The following is a 20,794-nucleotide window of genomic DNA, read 5'->3' as shown; positions in this document are numbered from 1 at the left end:
ACCTGGGTGTGGAGAGTTTCCTGCCTTCAGTTTGCAAACAGGAAGCAGTTTTAAACAAGCCTTTCTCGTCAGTTGCCTCAGTGGGTTTAGAAGACTCCAAGTCTCCAGTAATGTGAAATGATTTCCTTTTCTCTTAATATATCGTATTTACTTCTATATCTTTGTGTCTTTGTACATGAATTCTGTATTTGTACTTCCGTATTTTTCTTAAACACAGCCCTCCAGTTGTGGACATTTCCAGCTGCACACCACCTGGCCATCTCTAGTGTCTCCGTGTGAAAAGGCTTCATGCTCCTCTCTTTCTCCTTTTCTTATTCTAAACAAGGACCTACATTGAACAGCACGGGACCCCAGGTGATGGTCCAGGTTCAAAGCCTTACCAGGATTTCATGCTTTGACTTTTACAGGTCACTCATAACTGGACGGTGTTTTTAAATCCAAGCAGAAGTGAGCGCACGGTGCTGAGCAGGACCTTTGAGGTTCTGAGCAGGTGGGTCTTGGTGACTGAGGTGTTGGGGAGGCCCCTCTGGGACACACTCACCTAGAGAAGTGTGACCCTTGGGACACCAGTTATTAATAGCCAGGCCAGTTACGGGCTTGGATGAGATGCTCCTTTTGTGTAGACAGTGAACATGAGGCTGTGGCCGGGGGTCAAAACCACACATACCAGGAAGTAAGAGGATTGATTACAGAGCCCAGTTTGAAGCAAATGGTGTTTTATAGCTGCTGCTTTAAATTCATTAATATCATGAAGCTATGCAATGGGGAATTCTAGAAAATCTTAGGATTCTTTTTTTCTTTAATGCCACTCCGTATTAAGTCTGTACTCTTGGTTACTGTATGAGTTTGCTAGGCCTGCTATAACAAATACCACAGACGGGTGGTTTAAACAGTAGAAATTTATTTCCTCAAGTTGTCAACAGTGTGTGTCTCTCCTGAGGTCCCTCTCCTTGCTGTGTAGACACCATCTTCCCCCTGTGTCCTCACGTGCTTGTTCCTCTGTGCATGTCTGTGCCCCAAACTCCTTTTCTTATAAGGACACCAGTCATATTGGTGTCACTATTTTTGACTTAATCATCTTTGTAAAGATCTTATCTCCAAATACAGTCACATTCTGAAGTGGGGTTAGGAAGTCCACATATTGAAGGGACACAATTCAGCTAAGAACAGTTACTGAAATTTTAGAAAGTGCTTTAGTTTCACCATGCCACATGCTGTTGATGACTTACATGCTTCTTGTTCCTGGTGCTTTCACACGACTGGTGACAACCTGTCTACCTGTTCTCAGGTTGCACATCCTTTTCCAAATCTCTCACATGTGAGAATAGTCGGCTGTGCTATTTGTTAGCAGGTAAAGCAATCAGATATGTGATAAGGAGGAAGAGGGAAAATTAAATGGCTAACCACTGTGAACTTCCCTGCTCACTGTTCATTGTTGGAGTGGCAGCTGCAGCAAAGAAGGCGCTGCCTGATGGGGGCTGAGTAGCTATGTCGGGGGGCCTGGCCACGGGGAGGCTGTGCATGCATCTCACACAGCTTGCCTGTGCTCAGGGCTCCTCATCTGCCAGGTCAGGCATTGTGTGAGTCACTCTGAGATCAGTTCAGGCTCTGGTTATGGCCATGGATGATGTGTTGGGAAAGACACCGAGGGAGCAGCACTAATGGTTGATGGCTGGTCTGTTTCCCTTATCAGTGGTAAGATCTTTGCTTCATTCTGCAGAGAGCCTGTTTCCATCAGCGTTCGAGCCTCCCTCCAGCAGACCCAGGTTGTTCCTCTTTTGATGGCTTATCAATACCTCCGCACAAGCATTGAAGCACAAGTGACCATGGCTGCGGTCATTCTTGCTGGGGTCTACGTGCTGATTATATTTGAGGTAACTTGCATGCCTGCTCTCCTGGGTTTATCTGTGCACCCACAAGTGTATTTTAACACTTACTTGTTGGGTGCTTAGGGATGGGCTCAGTCTTGCATCTTAGTCAAACTGAAATAGTGTCTTTCCTAAAAAGTGACATTTCCCTCATTCTAGGTAGAAAATTGCTCTGTACTGCAGTATCTGCTGAATCTTGGCAATTGACATATGCAAGATAAGTTTTGCCAGGCACCAGCAAAAGTTTATTGAGAAAACTGAATATGCATGTGATTTTCTCACCCTCACTTTGCTGCTCACACAAAGTGTGATCCTGAGGGGACAAATGTTGGACCTCTCTGAGACTCAGGGTCTTCTTCTGTAAGATGGGCATGTTAAAATGCCCCCTAGCTGCTTCATAGGATTGTGTGCATGATGCAGACCTGGGAAACCTTGGGCTACATGTGGGGAAGGATTATTATCTTTTATGCTTATCAACTCAGCTAATGAGCCTTTTCACAAGTGATCTCATGTCCCATAAATTCAATTTTTCTGGGAAACTTTAAGTGTGGCTATACCTTCAATAGCATGGAACAAAGTACAGACACTGCCTGGGCTGGGCAGGTCCATCGTTGGTTTGATTGTGAAACCAGATTTACAACAACGTGTTGATGGGAATGTTGGCTCCAGTGGGCTGAGCCTGGAGGGTCAGGAGAGGATGTGACTGTGAAGAGGTGTTTCTTCCCGAGGTATGAGAAGTGCCGTGGAACTTCAAGGAGGTGAGCTGAGGGAGGAGTCACCAGGATAGTTCCTGAAGTCCCCTGCGGCTGTCTGGGCTGCCTGGCTCCAGCAAGTTGAGCCCCTAGCTGTCCAGCAAGGTCCACTCACTGGTTTAGTTGCTCTTTCTCTTAATGTCTCTTTTATTCTGGGGCAGCTCTATTCTCTCCATTCTTTCCCTATTTTCTTTTCAATCAATATTATCTTTGTTTCAGAATTCCTATGGCCACACACACACTCTGTGATCCATCAGAGTCCAGAGGGGTCCAGGAGCAGGTCGTTGAGCAGTTTTCTCCCTGAGAGGCCACAGAGAGCACACTCCTCCCTCTGTGGCAGTGTTTCTGCCAAGGGCAGGATGCTTGAGATTCAGAGCCCAAGGCTGTTGCTGGGGGCTTGTCACATAGGCACCCTCGGCCCACCAAAGTCCCAGGCTCCCAGAAGTAAGGCAGATGTTCACAAAAAGTCACATTTTTATACCAACAGTTTAGGCATACTGGTACAGCAGAATCCAGTACTCCAGGCCCACAGAGCAACCTTATCACTTGGTAACACAGGAAACATTTCAAAAGCCAAGTACTCAGATGTCAGCCAAGGCCAACCCTGGAGCAGGCTCTTCTAAAGGCCCTTCTAATGACGGCTGCCTTAGGCTTGCCAGGCCTTTACTGCATCACCATCTGGTTGAAAAATCCTATTCTGTTTTTCTGTAGAATATCCTGCACCCTGGATTGTTACTCTAGTCCCTCCATCTCCGACAGACTACAATTTAGATCTGAAGCCTTCAGGTTAAATTTTGGGGCCCATAGGCTTCACAGGTGTGCTGGGAGTTTGAGTTGTATCCAGGAGAAGGAATCTGGGTGTCTTCCTTTCAGGGATGCTGAGATTGCCCAGTGAGTTTAGGTGGTAGCAGCCCAGCCTGTTTGTTGTCATGCTCCCTGCTGCTACCTTTGCTCTTAATGGCTTTAATACCCACCAGGGACCATTGCCTGACTCAGTGGTTTCATTAGCATTTACAGGAAACTTTCTGTCCTTCATTCTACATTTATAAATGATTCATTCGGTATTGAAGAATTTTCTCCCACCCAATTTCATTATTGTGAAACACACTTCATGCCAGAGACACAAGATTAATTTTCTTTTATTAATGATTTTCATAGTAGTGAATAGCTGCCTTAGCAACTTACAGTGGTATCCACTGAGTTATTTTGTGTCTCTTAGATTTTTTTTTTTTTTTTTTGCGGTACGTGGGCCTCTCACTGTTGTGGCCTCTCCCGTTGTGGAGCACAGGCTCTGGACGTGCAGGCTCAGCGGCCATGGCTCACGGGCCCAGCTGCTCCGCGGCATGTGGGACCCTCCCGGACCGGGGCACGAACCCGCATGCCCTGCATCGGCAGGCGGACTCTCAACCACTGCGCCACCAGGGAAGCCCTCTTAGATTTTTTTGAATATCATTTTGAACTTATGGATATAATAGAGTCAGTGTGCTTTAATCAATCACAGTCACTAATAATTAAAAAAATACAGTCCAGTGTCAATTTATTTATTTATTTTTGAATTTTATTTTATTGTATTTTTTAAAATAGCAGGTTCTTATTAGTTACCTGTTTTATACATATTAGTGTATATATCTCAATCCCAATCTCCCAATTCATCCCACCACCACCGCGCCCCGCTTTCCCCCTCTGGTGTCTATATGTTTGTTCTCTACATCTGTGTCTCTATTTCTGCCTTGCATACTGGTTCATATGTACAATTTTTGTAGATTCCACACACACACGTTAATATATGATATATGTTTTTCTCTTTCTGCCTTACTTCACTCTATATGACAGTCTCTAGGTCCATCCATGTCTCTACAAATGACCCAGTTTCATTCCTTTTTATGGCTGAGTAATATTCCATTGTATATATGTACCACATCTTCTTTATCCATTCATCTGTCGATGGGCATTTAGGTTGCTTCCATGACCTGGCTATTGTAAGTAGTGATGCAATGAACATTGGAGTGCATGTGTCTTTTTGAATTATGGTTTTCTTTGGGTATATGCCCAGTAGTGGGATTGCTTGCTGGGTCATATGGTAATTCTATTTTCAGTTTTTTAAGGAACCTCCATACTGTTCTCCATAGTGGCTGTATCAATTTACATTCCCACCAACAGTGCTGGAGGATTCCCTTTTCTCCACACCCTCTCCAGCATTTGTTTTTTGTAGATTGTCTCATGATGCCCATTGTAACTGGGGTGAGGTGATACCTTACTGTAGTTTTGATTTGCATTTCTCTAATAATTAGTGATGTTGAGCAGCTTTTCATGTGCTTCTTAGCCATCTGTATGTCTTCTTTGGAGAAATGTCTATTTAGGTCTTCTGCCCATTTTTTGATTGGGTTGTTTGTTCTTTTAATATTGAACTGCATGAGCTGTTTATATATTTTGGAGACTAATCCTTTGTCCGTTGATTCATTTGCAAATATTTTCTCCCATTCTGAGGTTTGTCTTTTTGTCTTGTTTATAGCTTCCTTTGCTGTGCAAAAGCTTTTAAGTTTCATTAGGTCCCATTTGTTTATTTCTGTTTTTATTTCCATTACTCTAGGAGGTGGGTCAAAAAGATCTTGCTGTGATTTATGTCAAAGAGTGTTCTTCCTATGTTTTCCTCTAAGAGATTTGTAATGTCCAAGCTTACATTTAGGTCTTTAATCCATTTTGAGTTTATTTATATTTATTTATTTATTTATTTGAATTTGTCATCTTGTATTCTTTTCTTTTCCTTTTTTTAAAAAAATATTTATTGGAGTGTAATTGCTTTACAATGGTGTGTTAGTTTCTGCTTTATAACAAAGTGAATCAGTTATACATATGTTCCCATATCTCTTCCCTCTTGCATCTTGCTCCCTCCCACCCTCCCTATCCCACCCCTCTAGGTGGTCACAAAGCACCGAGCTGATCTCCCTGTGCTATGCAGCTGCTTCCCACTAGCTATCTACCTTACGTTTGGTAGTGTATATATGTCCATGCCTCTCTCTTGCTTTGTCAGAGCTTATCCTTCCCCCTCCCCATATCCTCAAGTCCATTCTCTAGTAGGTCTATGTCTTTACTCCTATCTTGCCCCTAGGTTCTTCATGACCTTTTTTTTAAAAAAATCTTTATTGGAGTGTAATTGCTTTACAATAGTGTGTTAGTTTCTGTTTTATAACAAAGTGAATCAGTTATACATATACACATGTTCCCATATCCCTTCCCTCCTGTGTCTCCCTCCCTCACATCCTCCCTATCCCACCCAACTACATGGTCACAAACCACCTAGTTGATCTCCCGGTGCTACGTGACTGCTTCCCACTAGCTATCAACTTTATGCTTGGTAGTGTATATATGTCCATGCCACTATCTCACCTCGTCACAGCCTACCCCTCCCCCTCCCCCATCCTCAAGTCCATGCTGTAGTAGGTCTGTGTCTTTATTCCCATCTTACCCCTAGGTTCTTCATAACCATTTTTTTTTCTTAGATTCCATATATATGTGTTAGCATACGGTATTTGCTTTTCTATTTCTGACTTCGCTCTGTATGACAGAGTCTAGGTCCATCCACCTCACCACAAATAACTCAATTTTGTTTCTTTTTATGGCTGAGTAATATTCCATTGTATATATGTGCCACATCTTCTTTATCCATTCATCTGTTAATGGACACTTAGGTTACTTCCATGTCCTGGCTATTGTAAATAGAGCTGCAATGAACATTTTGGTACATGATTATTTCTGAATTATGGTTTTCTCAGGGTATATGCCCAGTAGTGGAATTGCTGGGTCGTATGTTAGTTCTATTTTTAGTTTTTTAAGGAACCTCCATACTGTCCTCCATAGTGGCTGTTATCAATTTACATTCCCACCAGCAGTGCAGGAGGGTTCCCTTTTCTCCACACCCTCTCCTGCATTTATTGTTTGTAGATTTTTTGATGATGGCCATTCTGACCAGTGTGAGATGATATCTCATTGTAATTTTGATTTGCATATCTCTAATGATTAGAGATGTTGAGCATTCTTTCATGTGTTTGTTGGCAATCTGTATATCTTCTTTGGAGATATGTCTATTTAGGTCTTCTGCCCATTTTTGGATTGGATTGTTTGCTTTTTGATATTGAGCTGCATGAGCTGCTTGTAAATTATGGAGGTTAATCGTTTGTCCCTTGCTTCATTTGCAAATATTTTCTCCCATTCTGAGGGTTGTCTTTTGGTCTTGTTTATGGTTTCCTTTGCTGTGCAAAAGCTTTGAAGTTTCATTAGGTCCCATTTGTTTATTTTTGTTTTTATTTCCATTTCTCTAGGAGGTGGGTCAAAAAAGATCTTGCTGGGATTTATGTCATAGAGTGTTCTGCCTATGTTTTCCTCTAAGAGTTTTATAGTGTCTGGCCTTACATTTAGGTCTTTAATCCGTTTTGAGTTTATTTTTGTGTATGGTGTTAGGGAGTGTTCTAATTTCATTCTTTTACATGTACCTGTCTAGTTTTCCCAGTACCACTTGTTGAAGAGGCTGTCTTTTCTCTACTGTATATTCTTGCCTCCTTTATCAAAGATAAGTTGACCATATATGCGTGGGTTTATCTCTGGGCTTTCCCTCCTGTTCCATTGATCTATCTTTCTGTTTTTGTGCTAGTACCATACTGTCTTGATTACTGTAGCTTTGTAGTATAGTCTGAATTCAGGGAGCCTGATTTCTCCAGCTCCGTTTTTCTTTCTCAAGATTGCTTTGCCTCTTCGGGGTCTTTTGTGTTCCCATACAAACTGTGAAATTTTTTGTTCTAGGTCTGTGAAAAATTCCATTGGTAGTTTGATAGTGATTGCATTGAATCTGTAGATTGCTTTGGGTAGTAGAGTCATTTTCACAATATTGATTCTTCCAATCCAAGAACATGGTATATCTCTCCAACTATTTGTATCATCTTTAATTTCTATCATCAGCGTCTTATAATTTTCTGCATACAGGTCTTTTGTCTCCTTAGGCAGGTTTATTCCTAGCTATTTTATTCTTTTTGTTACAATGGTAAATGGGAGTGTTTTCTTGATTTCACTTTCAGATTTTTCATCATTAGTGTAGGAATGCAAGAGATTTCTGTGCATTAATTTTGTATCCTGCTACTTTACCAAGTTCATTGATTAGCTCTAGTAGTTTTCTGGTAGCATCTTTAGGATTCTCTATGTATAGTACCATGTCATCTGCAAACAGTGACAGCTTTACTTCTTCTTTTCTGATTTGGATTCCTTTTATTTCTTTTTCTTCTCTGATTGCTGTGGCTAAAACTTCCGAAACTATGTTGAATAAGAGTGGTGAGAGTGTGCAACCTTGTCTTATTCCTGATCTTAGTAGAAATGGTTTCAGTTTTTCACCATTTTGGATGATGTTGGCTGTGGGTTTGTCATATATGTCCTTTATCATGTTGAGGAAAATTCCCTCTATGCCTACTTTCTGCAGGTTTTATCATGAATGGGTGGTGAATTTTGTCAAAAGCTTTCTCTGCATCTATTGAGATGATCATATGGTTTTTCTCCTTCAATTTGTTAATATGGTGTATCACATTGATTGATTTGCATATACTGAAGAATCCTTGCATCCCTGGGGTAATGTGTATGATCCTTTTAATGTGCTGTTGGATTCTGTTTGCTAGTATTTTGTTGAGGATTTTTGCATTTATGCTCATCATTGATATTGGCCTGTAGTTTTCTTTTCTTGTGACACCTTTGTCTGATTGTGATATCAGGGTGATGGTGGCCTTGTTAAATGAGTTTGGGAGTGTTCCTCCCTCTGCTATATTTTGGAAGAGTTTGGGAAGCATAGGTGTTAGCTCTTCTCTAAATGTTTGATAGAATTTGCCTCTGAAGCCATCTGGTCCTTGGCTTTTGTTTGTTGGAAGATTTTTAAACACAGTTTCCATTTCGGTGCTGTGATTGGCCAGTTCATATATTCTATTACTTCCTAGTTCAATCTTGGAAGGTTGTGCTTTTCTAAGAATTTGTCCATTTCTTCCAGGTTGTCCATTTTATTGGCATATAATAGTCTATTGGCTTGTAGTAGTCTCTCATGATCTTTTGTATTGCTATGGTGTCAGTTGTTACTTCTCCTTCTTCATGTCTAATTCTGTTGATTCGTCTTCTGCCTTTTTTTCTTGATGAGTCTGGCTAATGGTTTATCAATTTTGTTTATCTTGTCAAAGAACCAGTTTTAGTTTTATTGATCTTTGCTATTGTTTCATTCATTTCTTTTTCATTTACTTCTGATCTGATTTTTATGATTTCTTTCCTTCTGCTAACTTTCTGGTTTTTGTTTTCCTTTCTCTAATTGCTTTAGGTGTAAGGTTAGGTTGTTTATTTGAGATGTTTCTTGTTTCTTGAGGTGGGATTGTATTGCTATAAACTTCCCTCTTACAACTACTTCTGCTGCATCCCATAGGTTCTGGGTCATCGTGTCTTCATTGCCATATGTTTCTTGGTATTTTTTGATTTCCTCTTTGATTTCTTCAGTGATCTCTTGGTTATTTAGTACTGTGTTGTTTATCCTCCGTGTGTGTATTTTTTTACAGTTCTTTTTCCTGTAATTGATATCTAGTCTCATAACATTGTGGTTGGAAAAGATACTTGATATGATTTCAATTTTCCTAAATTTACCAAGGCTTGATTTGTGACCCAAGATATTATCTATCATGGAGAATGTTCCATGAGCACTTGAGAAGAATGTGTATTCTGTTGTTTTTGGATGGAATGTCCTATAAATATCAATGAAGTCCATCTTGTTTAATGTATCATTTAAAGCTTGTGTGGCCTTATTTATTTTCATTTTGGATGATCTGTCCATCGGTGAAAGTGGGGTGTTAAAGTCCCCTATTATTATTGTGTTACTGTCGATTTCCCCTTTTATGGCTTTTAGCATTTGCTTTATATTTTGAGGTGCTCCTATGTTGGTGCATAAATATTTACAATTGTTATATCTTCTTCTTGAATTTATCCCTTGATCATTATGTAGTTTCCTTCTTTTTCTCTTGTAATAGTCATTATTTTAAAGTGTATTTTGTCTGATATGAGAATTGCTACTCCAGCTTTCTTTTTATTTCCATTTGCATGGAATATCTTCTTCCATCCCCTCACTTTCAGTCTGTATGTGTCCCTGTGTCTGAAGTGGGTCTTTTGTAGACAGCATGTAGGTGGGTCTTGTTTTTGTATCCATTCAGCCAGTCTGTGTCTTTTGATTGGAGCATTTAATCCATTTACATTAAGGTAATTATCGATATGTATGTTGCTATCACTTTTTTCTTAATTGTTTTGGGTTTGTTTTTTGTAGGTCTTTTCCTTCTCTTGCGTTTCCTGCCTAGAGAATTTCCTTTAACATATGTTGTAAAGCTGGTTTGGTGGTGCTGAATTCTCTTAACTTTTGCTTGTCTGTAAAGGTTTTAATTTCTCCACTGAATCTGAACGAGATCCTTGCTGAGTAGAGTAATCTTGGTTGTAGGTTTTTCCCTTTCACCACTTTAAATAGGTCCTGCCACTGCTTTCTGGCTTTGCAGAGTTTCTACTGAAAGATCAGCTGTTAACCTTATGCAGATTCACTTGTATGTTATTTGTTGCTTTTCGCTTGCTGCTTTTAACATTTTTTCTTTGTATTTAATTTTTGATAGTTTGTTTAGTATGTGTCTTGTTGTGTTTCTCCTTTTATTTATCCTGTCTGGGACTCTCTGTGCTTCCTGAACTTGACTGACTATTTCTTTTCCCATGGTAGGGAAGTTTTCAACTATAATCTCTTCAAATATATTCTCAGATCCTTTCTTTTTCTCTTCTTCTTCTGGGACGGACCCCTAAATTAGAATGTTGGTGTTTTTAATGTTGTCCCAGAGGTCTCTGAGACTGTCCTCAATTCTTTTCATTCTTTGTTCTTTATTCTGCTCTGTGGCAGTCATTTACACTATTCTATCTTCCAGGTCACTTATCCATTGTTCTGCCTCAGTTGTTCTGCTATTGATTCCTTCTGGAGTATTTTTAATTTCAGTTATTGGGTTGATCATCACTGTTTGTTTGTTCTTTAGTTCTTCTAGGAAATTGTTAAATGTTTCTTGTATTTTCTCCATTTGATTTCCCAGATTGCATCATCTTTACTATCATTACTCTGAATTCTTTTTCACGTAGGCTCCCTATTTCCTCTGCATTTTTTTGGTCTGGTGGGATTTTACCTTGCTTCTCCATCTGCTGCATATTTCTCTTTCTTCTCATTTTTTTAACTTACTGTGTTTGAGGTCTCCTTTTTGCAGGCTGTAGGTTCGTAGTTCCTCTTATTTCTGGTGTCTGCCCCTAGTGGGTGAGGTTGGTTCAGTGACTTGTGTAGGCTTCCTCGTTGGGGGGATTGGTGCCTGTGTTCTGGTGGGTGGGGCTGGATCTTGTCCCTCTATTCGGCAGGGCTGCATCCAGTAGTGTGTTTTGGGGTGTCTGTGAACTTAGTATGGCTTTAGGCAGCCAGTCTGCTTATGGGTGGGGCTGTGTTCCTGTCTTGCTAGTTGTTTTGCATGAGGTGTGCAGCACTGGAGTTTGCTGGCCATTGGGTGGAGCTGAGGCTTAGTGTTGAGACAGAGATATCTGGGACAGCTCTCACTGATTAATATTACGTTGGCCAAGAGATCTCTGGTGGTCCAATATCCTGGCCTCGGCTCTCCCACATCAGAGGCTCAGGCCTGACACCTGGCTGGAGCACCAAGACCCTGCCAGCCTCATAGCATGGAATCAAAGGAAGAAAACAAAACAAAACAAAACCAGACAGAACCCCAAAACAAATGGTAAAAGCAAAACTAAACAGGCAAAATCACACAAAGAAACATATACACACACACTCACAAAAAGAGAAAAAAAATAAAGGAACCTAGCGACCAAACCAATAAACAAACCCAGCAATGAAAACAAGCACTAAAAACTAAATTAAGATAAACATAAAACCAAAAACAAATCAAACACTGAAAGCAAGCCCGAAATCTACAGTTGCTCTGAAAGTCCACTGCCTCAATTTTTGGAACATTCGCTGTCTATTCAGGTATTCCACAGATGCAGGGTTTATCAAGTCTATTGTGGGGATTTAATCTGCTGCTCCTGAGGTTGCACAGAGAAATTTCCCTTTCTCTTCTTTGTTCACACCAAAGCCAAAACCAAAGCCAAAGCCAAAACCAAAGGTTCAGCTTTGGTTTTGGCTTTGCCTCTGTGTGTAGGTCGTCCTCAGGCATCCTTTCCCTGCCCAGACAGGAGGGGTTATAGCAGCAACTGATTAGGGCTGTCTTGCTCACTCAGGCTGGGGAGAGGGAGGGGTGCGGTAGTCATAATTGAAATGTGGGGAGTGCTTGCAGCAGCAGAGGCTGGCGTGACATTGCAACAGCCTGAGGCGTGCCATGTGTTCTTCCAGGGAAGTTGGCCCTGGATCATGGGACCCTGGCAGTGGCGTGCTGCACAGGCTCCTGTGGGCATGTGGGTAGTGACCTGTGCTTGCACACAGGATTCTTGGTGGCAGCGGCGGAAGTGGTAGTGGTCCATGCCTGCCTCTGGGGTCCGAGATGATAGCTGTGGCTTGAGGCCATCTCTGGAGCTTGCTTAGGTGGTGCTGTGCTGTATGTGGGCACACAGAGCAGGAAGCCCCTCTCCTCGTGCACCCTGAAACAATGGTTTCTTGCATCTCGGGCAGTTCCAGACTTTTTCACGGACTCCCTCCCCACTAGCTGTGGTGCACTAGCCCCCTTCAGGCTGTCTTCATGAAGCCAACCCCAGTCCTCTCCCTGGGGTCTGACCTCCGCAGCCTGAGCCTCAGCTCCCAGCCCCCACCTTCCCCAGTGGCTGAGCAGCCAAGTGTCTCAGGCTGGTGAGTGCGGGTCGGCACCAATCCTCTGTACAGGAATCTCTCCACTTTGCCTTCTGCACCCCGGTTGCTGTGCTCTCGTCTGTGGCTCTGAAGCTTCCCCACACCCTGTCCCCACCAGTGAAGGGGCTTCCTAGTGTGTGGGAACTTTTCCTCCTTCACAGCTCCCTCCCAGAGGCACAAGTCCCATCCCTATTCTTTTGTCTCTGTTTTTTCTTTTGCCCTACCCATGTATATGGGGATTTTCTTGCATTTTGGGAAGTCTGAGGTCTTTTGCCAGTGTTCAGTAGGTGTTCTGTAGGAGTTGTTGCACATGTAGATGTATTTTTGATTAATTTGTGGGGAGGAAGGTGATCTCCATGACTTACTCTTCTACCATCTTGAAGGTCTCCCCTTGGTTATTGTTACTGAAGAACTCCTTTCAGTATGTCTTACAGGGCATCTGTAATGGTGGTGAACTCCCTCAGCTTTTGTTTGTCTGGGAAAATGTTTATTTCTCCTTTGTATCTGTAGGATAACTTTGCTGTGTATTCTTGGTTGGCAATTTTTATCTATCAACACTTTGAATATGTCATTTCACTCTCTCATGGCCAGTAGGATTTGTTAAGAGATATTAAATTTCTCTGTTCATTTTTTATTGTTGACATTTTCATTATATTGTATTGGAGAGGGACTTTTTACATTGAGATTACATGAACTTGCATGTCCAAGTCTTTTCCCAGGTTTGGGAAGTCTTCAGCTATTACTTCTTTAAATAAAGTTTCTTCATCCTTCTTTCTCTCCTCTCATTCTGGAACCCCAGTTATCCTACATGAACGTTTGACAGAGCTCCACAGATCATGAAGGCTTTCTTTGCTTTTGTTCATTATTTCTTCTTTGGTTTCCTCTGATTCAGTTATTTCATAGTTCCTGTCCAATAGGTCACTTATTTTATCTTCCATTTGGTCTACTCTGCTGTTGATGCTCTATTGCATTTTCCATCTCATTCATTGAGTTCTTTAGCTCCAGAATTTCTGTTTGGTTCTCTTTTATGATTTCTATCTATTTGTTAATTTTCTCATTTTGTTCATGTGTTGTTTTTCTGATTTCACTGAGTTGCCTTTCTGTATTTCCTTGTAGGTCATTGAATGTCCTCAATACAGCTATTTATTTTTTTCATACAATTTTAAAGGTTACACTCCATTTACAGTTATTACAAAATATTGGCTACATTCCCTATGTTGTACAATACATCCTTGTAGCCTATCTTATACCCAGTAGTTTGTACCTCCCTCTCCCCTACCTCTATATTGCCCCTCCACCCCCTCCCCACTGGTAACCACTAGTTTGTTCTCTATATCAGTAAAGCTATTTTGAATTCTTTATCAGCTAGATAGTAAAATTCTGTGCCTTTGAGTTAAGTTATTGGAGGACTGTTGTTATCTTTGGTGATGACATATTTCCTTGATTTTTTATGTTCCTTGTAGTTTTGCATTGCTGCTTTCTCAGCAATGCAAAACAATGAAAAGGTTTCTCAGAGAAACCTGAGACTTTCTCTGACCTGGTATAGACACACCTGCTGCACGCTTCTTGCTCCTTCTTGTGGCAGAATTTGTAAACTTTTATGTGTTCTCTGGTTCTTACAGCTCACCATGCTGGCTGCTGGAACCCTCTCTTTTGTTTGCAGAAGGTGGTGCTACAGCTCCAGTTCTCCCTAGCCCACAGACTTGGTCTGTTCTCTGGCAGCACTCCATTTACCATTGATCAGGAGTGCCCTCACCACCACACAAGGAGCATGTACTAGGAGCCATTGCAGAGGCAGGGGAGGTCTTTTAGGGGTACCTGCAGGCCTTGAGGGGGATCCTAGGGTGAGTTTCTCCCAGAGGTTTGTGGTCAAACTTTCTGCTGAAGTGCTGAGTGAAGTAATCAGGAACTGTGTTCCTTTAATGCCCTTTGATAATCTCATTTGACTCTTTTCTGACCTCCCTCCTCGCAGGCATGGAAGCCCTGCCTGGGTACTCTGGTGCTGGCAGAGAGAAGTGGGTTCTCCAGCTGCATTCTGCACAGGTGGGGAAGCCAAGCACTCCCTCACTACTGTCCTTCCCCTGTCAGCTGGTTCAGCCCTGTGCTGTGTGGCCTTGGGGGAAGGACAGCACTGACCAAGTTCCTATTACCCTCACCAGTGTGTCCTGACTCTTATTGTTTTCCTTCAGTGACATGCTGGAATCTCCTCTCAGGAAGGCTGGATTTCTACAAATTCTTTCTTATTCGTGGGCATCAGCCCAGGTCAGCACTCTCCAGGTTTTCCCTGACCATAGTCAAGAGGGATTAGAGAGGCATTGCTGGCTTCTACTTGTTTCACAGCCTGGGCTGGGGTCTGTCTACTTATTACTGGACACACAGGCAGGAGAGCCTCTTCCTAGATCCTTTGGACTCTACTGCTCTTGCAGAAGTACTTTTCTTCATGGATGGATGCTTAGTTAGCTGTCAAAAAAGGGGGACAAAAAGGAGGGACATCTCATGCTTCCATGATGCTGACATCACCCCAGTTTGCTTTTCTTAAATTTTTTTAAAAAATATTTTATTTATTTATTTTTGGCTGCATTGGGTCTTCTTTGCTATGTGTGGGCTTTCTCTAGTTGTGGCAAGTGGGGGCTGCTCTTCATTGCGGTGCGCAGACTTCTCACTGTGGTGGCTTCTCTTGTGGAGCATGGGCTCTAGGTGTGCGAGGGCTTCAGTAGTTGTGGCATGGGGGCTCAGTAGTTGTGGCTCATAGGCTCTAGAGCACAGGTTCAGTAGTTGTGGCACATGGGCTTAGCTGCTCCGCAGTATCTGGGATCTTACTGGACCAGGGATCCAGTGTGTTCCCTGCATTGGCAGGCACTGTGCCACCAGGGAAGTCCCCAGTTTGCTTTTAAATGCTCAGAACATGAGATGGTTAACTACTGTTCTTCCTTGGGCTAATTTGGTAAATGGAAGGATAAATGAAGTGCAGGAAGACCCATCAGAAGAAGAATGAGGTACCTAGGTGCCTGCAGACATGGGGGACTCCCATGGCTCCCATTTCTGCCTGTGTGGTGTGGTGGCTGCTGCACACCATCCCCAAGCAGCTGTGTGCCACCGCATATGTGCCCTGGGCTCTGGGGACCCCACACGAGCTGGGAGCCTTTGCTTTGTGTCATCTCACATAAACTCTCCTGGCCTGGGGAGCAGTGGGCAGCAGCAGTGCCTGTTTGGGGAGGGACTGCTCATGGAGGGTGGTGCCTGTGACTTCCTGAGCCCCTTCCCTCCCAGCACAATGGTAGGAGCCAGCTGGTGCATAGCAACGGGGGCAGCAGTGAGGGTGGGTTTCCTAGGCATTCCTCAGCTCTGAAGCCTGTGTTTCTGAAATCCCCAGGAGAGTACAGTACCAGAAGTGGTACAGTTCTGGGCCTTGAATTCAGGACCACCCTGCATATCATAGGCATTTCAGAACTTACAGTGTACATGCAGTTGAAGGCCCTGTTTTCCAGGCATTTCTTACTGCCATGATGTGGTAGGATGAATATGGGCTTTGTGATGCTAAGTATATTTCAGTACTTCTCCACATTTCATTTTCTTCATCTGCAAAACTTAGAGAACTCTTCAGTTTTTTGTGAAAGGTGAATGGGGCAGTATGGGCAGAGCATGGACTGGCTGTTCCTGGAAGTGATACCCTGCCTCTCTGTGTCCTGGTGTGAGACCTGGACCAGCTCCTATTTTCCTGGGCTGGGTCCTGTCTGACCATGGGTAGTAACAGTGCTCTGCTTGCTTGCTGCAGTGCCTGTCAGGTGTGTCCTCTTTCTACCTTCCCTTGTCTCCTAGGAAGAGGGCGTTCGGTGGTGGGCCCTTGCCCCTCTGTTCCTCCATATGAATGCATTCTGGTCCTTTGGTGCATGGTGGGCTGCCGCCCTCCCCTTGGAAGTCAGGTTTGGTCATGGCCCGTGCCCTGGCTGTCGGGGTGTGAGCAGAGTGACTCCCCCTTCTTCTTGCCTCAGTGGCAGCATGTGTGAAGCAGCTTGGGTCTCTTGGGGACCACAGTGAGCAGAGACCTGCTGACCACACATGTCGTGGCTCTGCAGGTGCCAAGAGGCTGGCTGAAAGCGGAGGGTGGCCAAACCGTATAGGAAGAGATGGTACCATTTCCTCCCAGTGCCAGAGCCGCTAAGCCTGGTTCTCTCATAGCTGGAGAGAACCTCATGACTCTTGCCGAGCTGGGGCCCTGCCTTGGCGGAGCACTGACTGCTGCCAGCTCTCACCACGCTGCCATTGGAGGGAATTTCCGGCATCCATCACTATTCTGGAGTCTCCTTGAGACTGTCCACATGAACCATCTCCTTTCATCGAGGGGCCCAGTTTGCCTAATAAGCTCCAAAAGGAATGGAAGGGGGTGCGCCTGCTGGGCAGCATGGGGCAGAGGGGGTGGTGGTCGGGTCCTGTGGGCCTCTCTGGGTGTGCCTGGGCCAGAGGAAGCCCGGGAGGATGAGTGACTTCAGAGCTTCTCAGGGTGACAGCACTGTGCTTACAGGCTTGGGAGGGCCTGGCAACAAGGGTCTCTGCTCTTCCTCACCCCGCCCCCTGCCCTACCGCCCTTGTGGCTGTTCTTGCCCGGGGTCTTCTGTGTGTGGGAGAGGCAGGGGCCATGTCTGAGGGGCAGGCCAGCTGCCACCTCACTGAGGGGCTGTCCCATCACTGCTTTTGAGGTATGAGCATCACAGACACTTCACACAAGAACCAGCAAACCCACTTTCTTCTCAAGTTCGTGTGTTGTGTTCCCACCTTAGTGTCATTGTTTGGCAGGATCTGTATGTTGCCAAACAAAACCCTTCAGCATAGGTGAGTCTGTGTGTCTGTGAGGGCAGGATGGTGTGGGGATGGCACCCAAGCTGGGCTGTGCTGGCATTTCTGATTCCACACTGACCCTGCAGTGCTGCCTGTCCTCTAAGCCAAGGGGACAGAATAGAGAGGGGGTGGGAACAGCCGAGACCACCTGTGCGCATCTGGCTTCTTTGAGAGTTAGGGGAAAGGAAACAGTCATAAGCATCTTGTTCTGAAAGCTCCTTATATTTCAATGGAAGTAATCTCACCTTTCCAAATTTAGGAAGATACTGTCACGGAATTCTGGAATAGGAAGGATCCTTGGGGGTCATCCCATTCGACCCAATGTATTCTTCTTTTAAAATAATTTTTTTTTTTTTTTTTTTTTTTTTTTACTGTGAGTGGTATGCTGAATAGGATGCTAAATTCTGTCCTTGATTTAAGTTTAGCAGTGACTTGGAGGGGAGCAGCAATGACTTTTTCTTAATTTTAGAGTTTTTAATTTGAGATAATTGCATATTCACATGTAGTTGGAAGAAGTACAGAGACCCCTGCACTTTTCATCCAGTTTCTCCCAATGGTAACATCTTGCAAGCATCCAAGTGGGAAACTTTTCCCCTCTTCCTTTCTAGGTTTTTTGGTTGGTCTAATAACTAAATTGATATAAGATAGATTAACAGGAGAAAAACAAATTTAATTTTGTATGTACAGGAGCCCCATAAAAATATGAGACTCAAAGAAGTGACCAAAGCAGGCAGCATTTATACCTTGTAGACAAACCAAAAATAAAGCTGTAAAGAATTGATGAAAAAAGGGGTTTGGGCTTGGGGTAGTAAATTAGTTAAGAAATAACAAGGTTTGTTTATACAGCCTTCTTGGCCCTAAATCCCCTGTTTCTGGATGTCTCTTTACCTCCTGGTACAGGGAGGTTACTTTTCACATGTGAGATTTATTTCTGGCTTTTAGGGGGACGCAGGCAGGTCCGAGTGTCCTTCTCGCATTGGTTGTTTCTCAAGTAACTTTAACCCAAAATAATCAATATACCAAAGTGGTATATTTTGGGGTGGCATATTCTGACCCCCTTCACAAAACTCTAGTAGTGCATCACATCCAGGACATTGATATTGCCACAGTCAAGATGCAGAACATTTCCACCTCCACAAGGTCCTCTCACATTGCCCTTTTATAAGCACAACTTCCCTCTCTTCCTTATAACTCCTTTCCTGCTGACAACTAATCTTTCCACCATTTCTATAATTTTGTCATTTCAAGAATAAGATGGAATAAATAAATAAATGGAATCATACAGTTGGTGACATTTTGGGATTGGCTTTTTCCCACTCAATGTAATTCTCTGGAGATCCATCCAGGTTGTTTTGTGTATCAATCATTTGTGCCTTTTCATTTCTGAGTAGGATTCTGTGATACAAATGTATTAGTTTGTTTAACCACTCACCCATTGAAGGATATCTGGATTATTTCCAGTTTGGGGCAATTACAAATAAAGCTGCTATGACTACTAATGTACAGAGCTTGTGTGAAGACAGGTTTTCCTTTCTCTGGGATAAAATGCCCAGCGTGGAATTGCTGGGTGGTATGGTAGTTGCATGTTTAGTTTTTTGGATGAGCAATGTGAAAGTGATTCAGTCTTTGCATCCTCACTAGCATTTGGTGTTGTTTCTACTTTTAATTTCAGCCATTCTTATAGGTGTGTAGGGACATCTCATTATTTCAAGCCCTAAAGCCCTTTCAGGACTCTGTGGAAGGAGCATCTGCCACCCCATTCTCCCTTTAGCTTGTTGTAGCTGTAAGGTGCAGACCCATGGCTTCCCCCCGCGTGGGTCATGAGCTCTGTGAGGGGCACCGCTGGCTTTAATTTCCTGACCACGGTTGTCTCTCACTGCCTAGACACTGTGCCTTGACTGTTCTGTGAGCAGGAAGCAGCCGCACTTGCATTTTGGGGGCACTGGCCTCCTCCAGAGGTCATATGAGGGTTGTGGTGGTTCTTGCCCTGGAAGTCCCTCCTGACTGATGGGCAGAGGGGCTTTTTTGTTCTGTCCTGGGGCTTGTAAGTGTCCATCTGTGCTGAGAGCAGAGGAATTCCCTTCTGTGTCCAGGGACCTTTAGTGCCTGTCTCAGTCTGTTTGGGCTGCTATAATAAAATACGCAGACTGGGAGGCTCATCAACAACAGAAGTTTATTTCTCATAGTTATCATTCAGACCATAGCATTCCAACCCTGGTCCCCTCAAATTCATGTCCTTCTTGAATGCAAAATACATTTATTCCATATCTGTGTACCTGGTCCCTCTCCATATTCTTGGACAGCATAGAAATGAATATCTCTCCCATGAGACACTTAGGCAAGCAAAGCTTTTTATTGAAAGCTTTTAATTTTATTTATTTATAGCTTGTGCACAAGGGAGAAGGTGGAAGAATGTCACCTCCCCTAAGAACTTTTAAGGGAGGGGTTTTAAAAGCAGTGTGAGGGAGGAGGACGCAAGGTGACACATCCGCTTGTGCTCGATTCTTGGATTGGTTGGTCTCCAGGTGAAGTTTTGAGCATCAACAGTCTTCTTGTTTCAACCGTCTGGGGTCTGGGGTCTCTGTGCTTGCAGTCAGCATTTTTCATCTGGTGGGGGTCAGCTTCCTACAAAAACAACTTAGAAGTGTGTGTCAGGCCTTCATCTGTATCTTTCAGCGAACTGGAAGTTTGGTGATTCTGCTGTGTGTTGGATTTATAGTCCCAATTTTGTCCTTTGGAACTATGTACGTCAGGGGAACAGAGATAGAGCTTTTACTCCTGTGGGTCTCTGGTTATTGTCTCAGAAGTCCAAGCCTTTAGGCGCTTTGTTTTCCTGGGCCTGTCAAGCCCACTTGCTCAAGGCTATTCTCTCAGTCCTTTTCCAAAATGGCTGTACTCTTGTCTTCCTGTCTCACCAATAGCCCCAAAAGTCTTAACTTTTTCCAGAAGCCCCTCAAAAGACTAAGTCCAGAGTCTTATCTAAATATCTTCTAAATCAGACATGGATGAGACTCAATGTACATGCTGAAGGAAATTTCTCCCTGCTGTGCACCAAACATGCCAAATCTGTGAAATCAAACGAGCTTCTAAAATACAGTGGTTGGACACGCATAGGATAGATATTCCCATTACAAAATGGTGAAATAATAAAGACAGGAGTTGGCAGGTCCCTGGCAAGTCCACAAACTTGAGGCCAACTGGGGCAGGGGTCCTGCCCCCACTGCTCAGCACATGGCTTTGCTGGGTACAGCCCGTGCTGCAGCTCTCACAGGTTGGGGTCACATGCCTGTGGCTCTCCTGGGCTGGAATCAAATACCAGTGGCTTTACTCGTCTGTGGCTCTACTGGGCATTGCCCTGGCAGGGGCTTTCTGCTGTGGCCCCATGCTCTTGGCTGTCCTATGCCTGGGTCAAGCCTAAGGCGCAAGGTGGCCTCATCCTTCAAAATCTAAGTGGAGATAGCTGTGCCCCT

At 43.6% G+C, this 20,794-nt stretch overlaps 1 protein-coding gene across 5 annotated transcripts in view; it reads left to right on the top strand.

The window, feature by feature from the left end:
- The window catches only part of OCA2 (OCA2 melanosomal transmembrane protein), a 257,209-nt gene that overhangs the window by 57,428 nt on the left and 178,987 nt on the right, over positions 1-20,794 (top strand). For all 5 annotated transcript variants that reach the window (XM_067739915.1, XM_067739910.1, XM_067739912.1 and 2 more), the window contains 2 exons: positions 408-490; positions 1,721-1,874. In XM_067739915.1, the coding sequence (XP_067596016.1) occupies positions 408-490; positions 1,721-1,874 (237 nt within the window). The remainder of the gene's footprint in view (positions 1-407; positions 491-1,720; positions 1,875-20,794) is intronic.

Source organism: Pseudorca crassidens, chromosome 6 (genome assembly GCF_039906515.1).
Source record: "Pseudorca crassidens isolate mPseCra1 chromosome 6, mPseCra1.hap1, whole genome shotgun sequence".
Classification (NCBI taxonomy): Eukaryota; Metazoa; Chordata; class Mammalia; order Artiodactyla; family Delphinidae; genus Pseudorca; species Pseudorca crassidens.
Note: the sequence above shows the minus strand (reverse complement) of the source record. Positions and strands in the feature narration are given on the sequence as shown.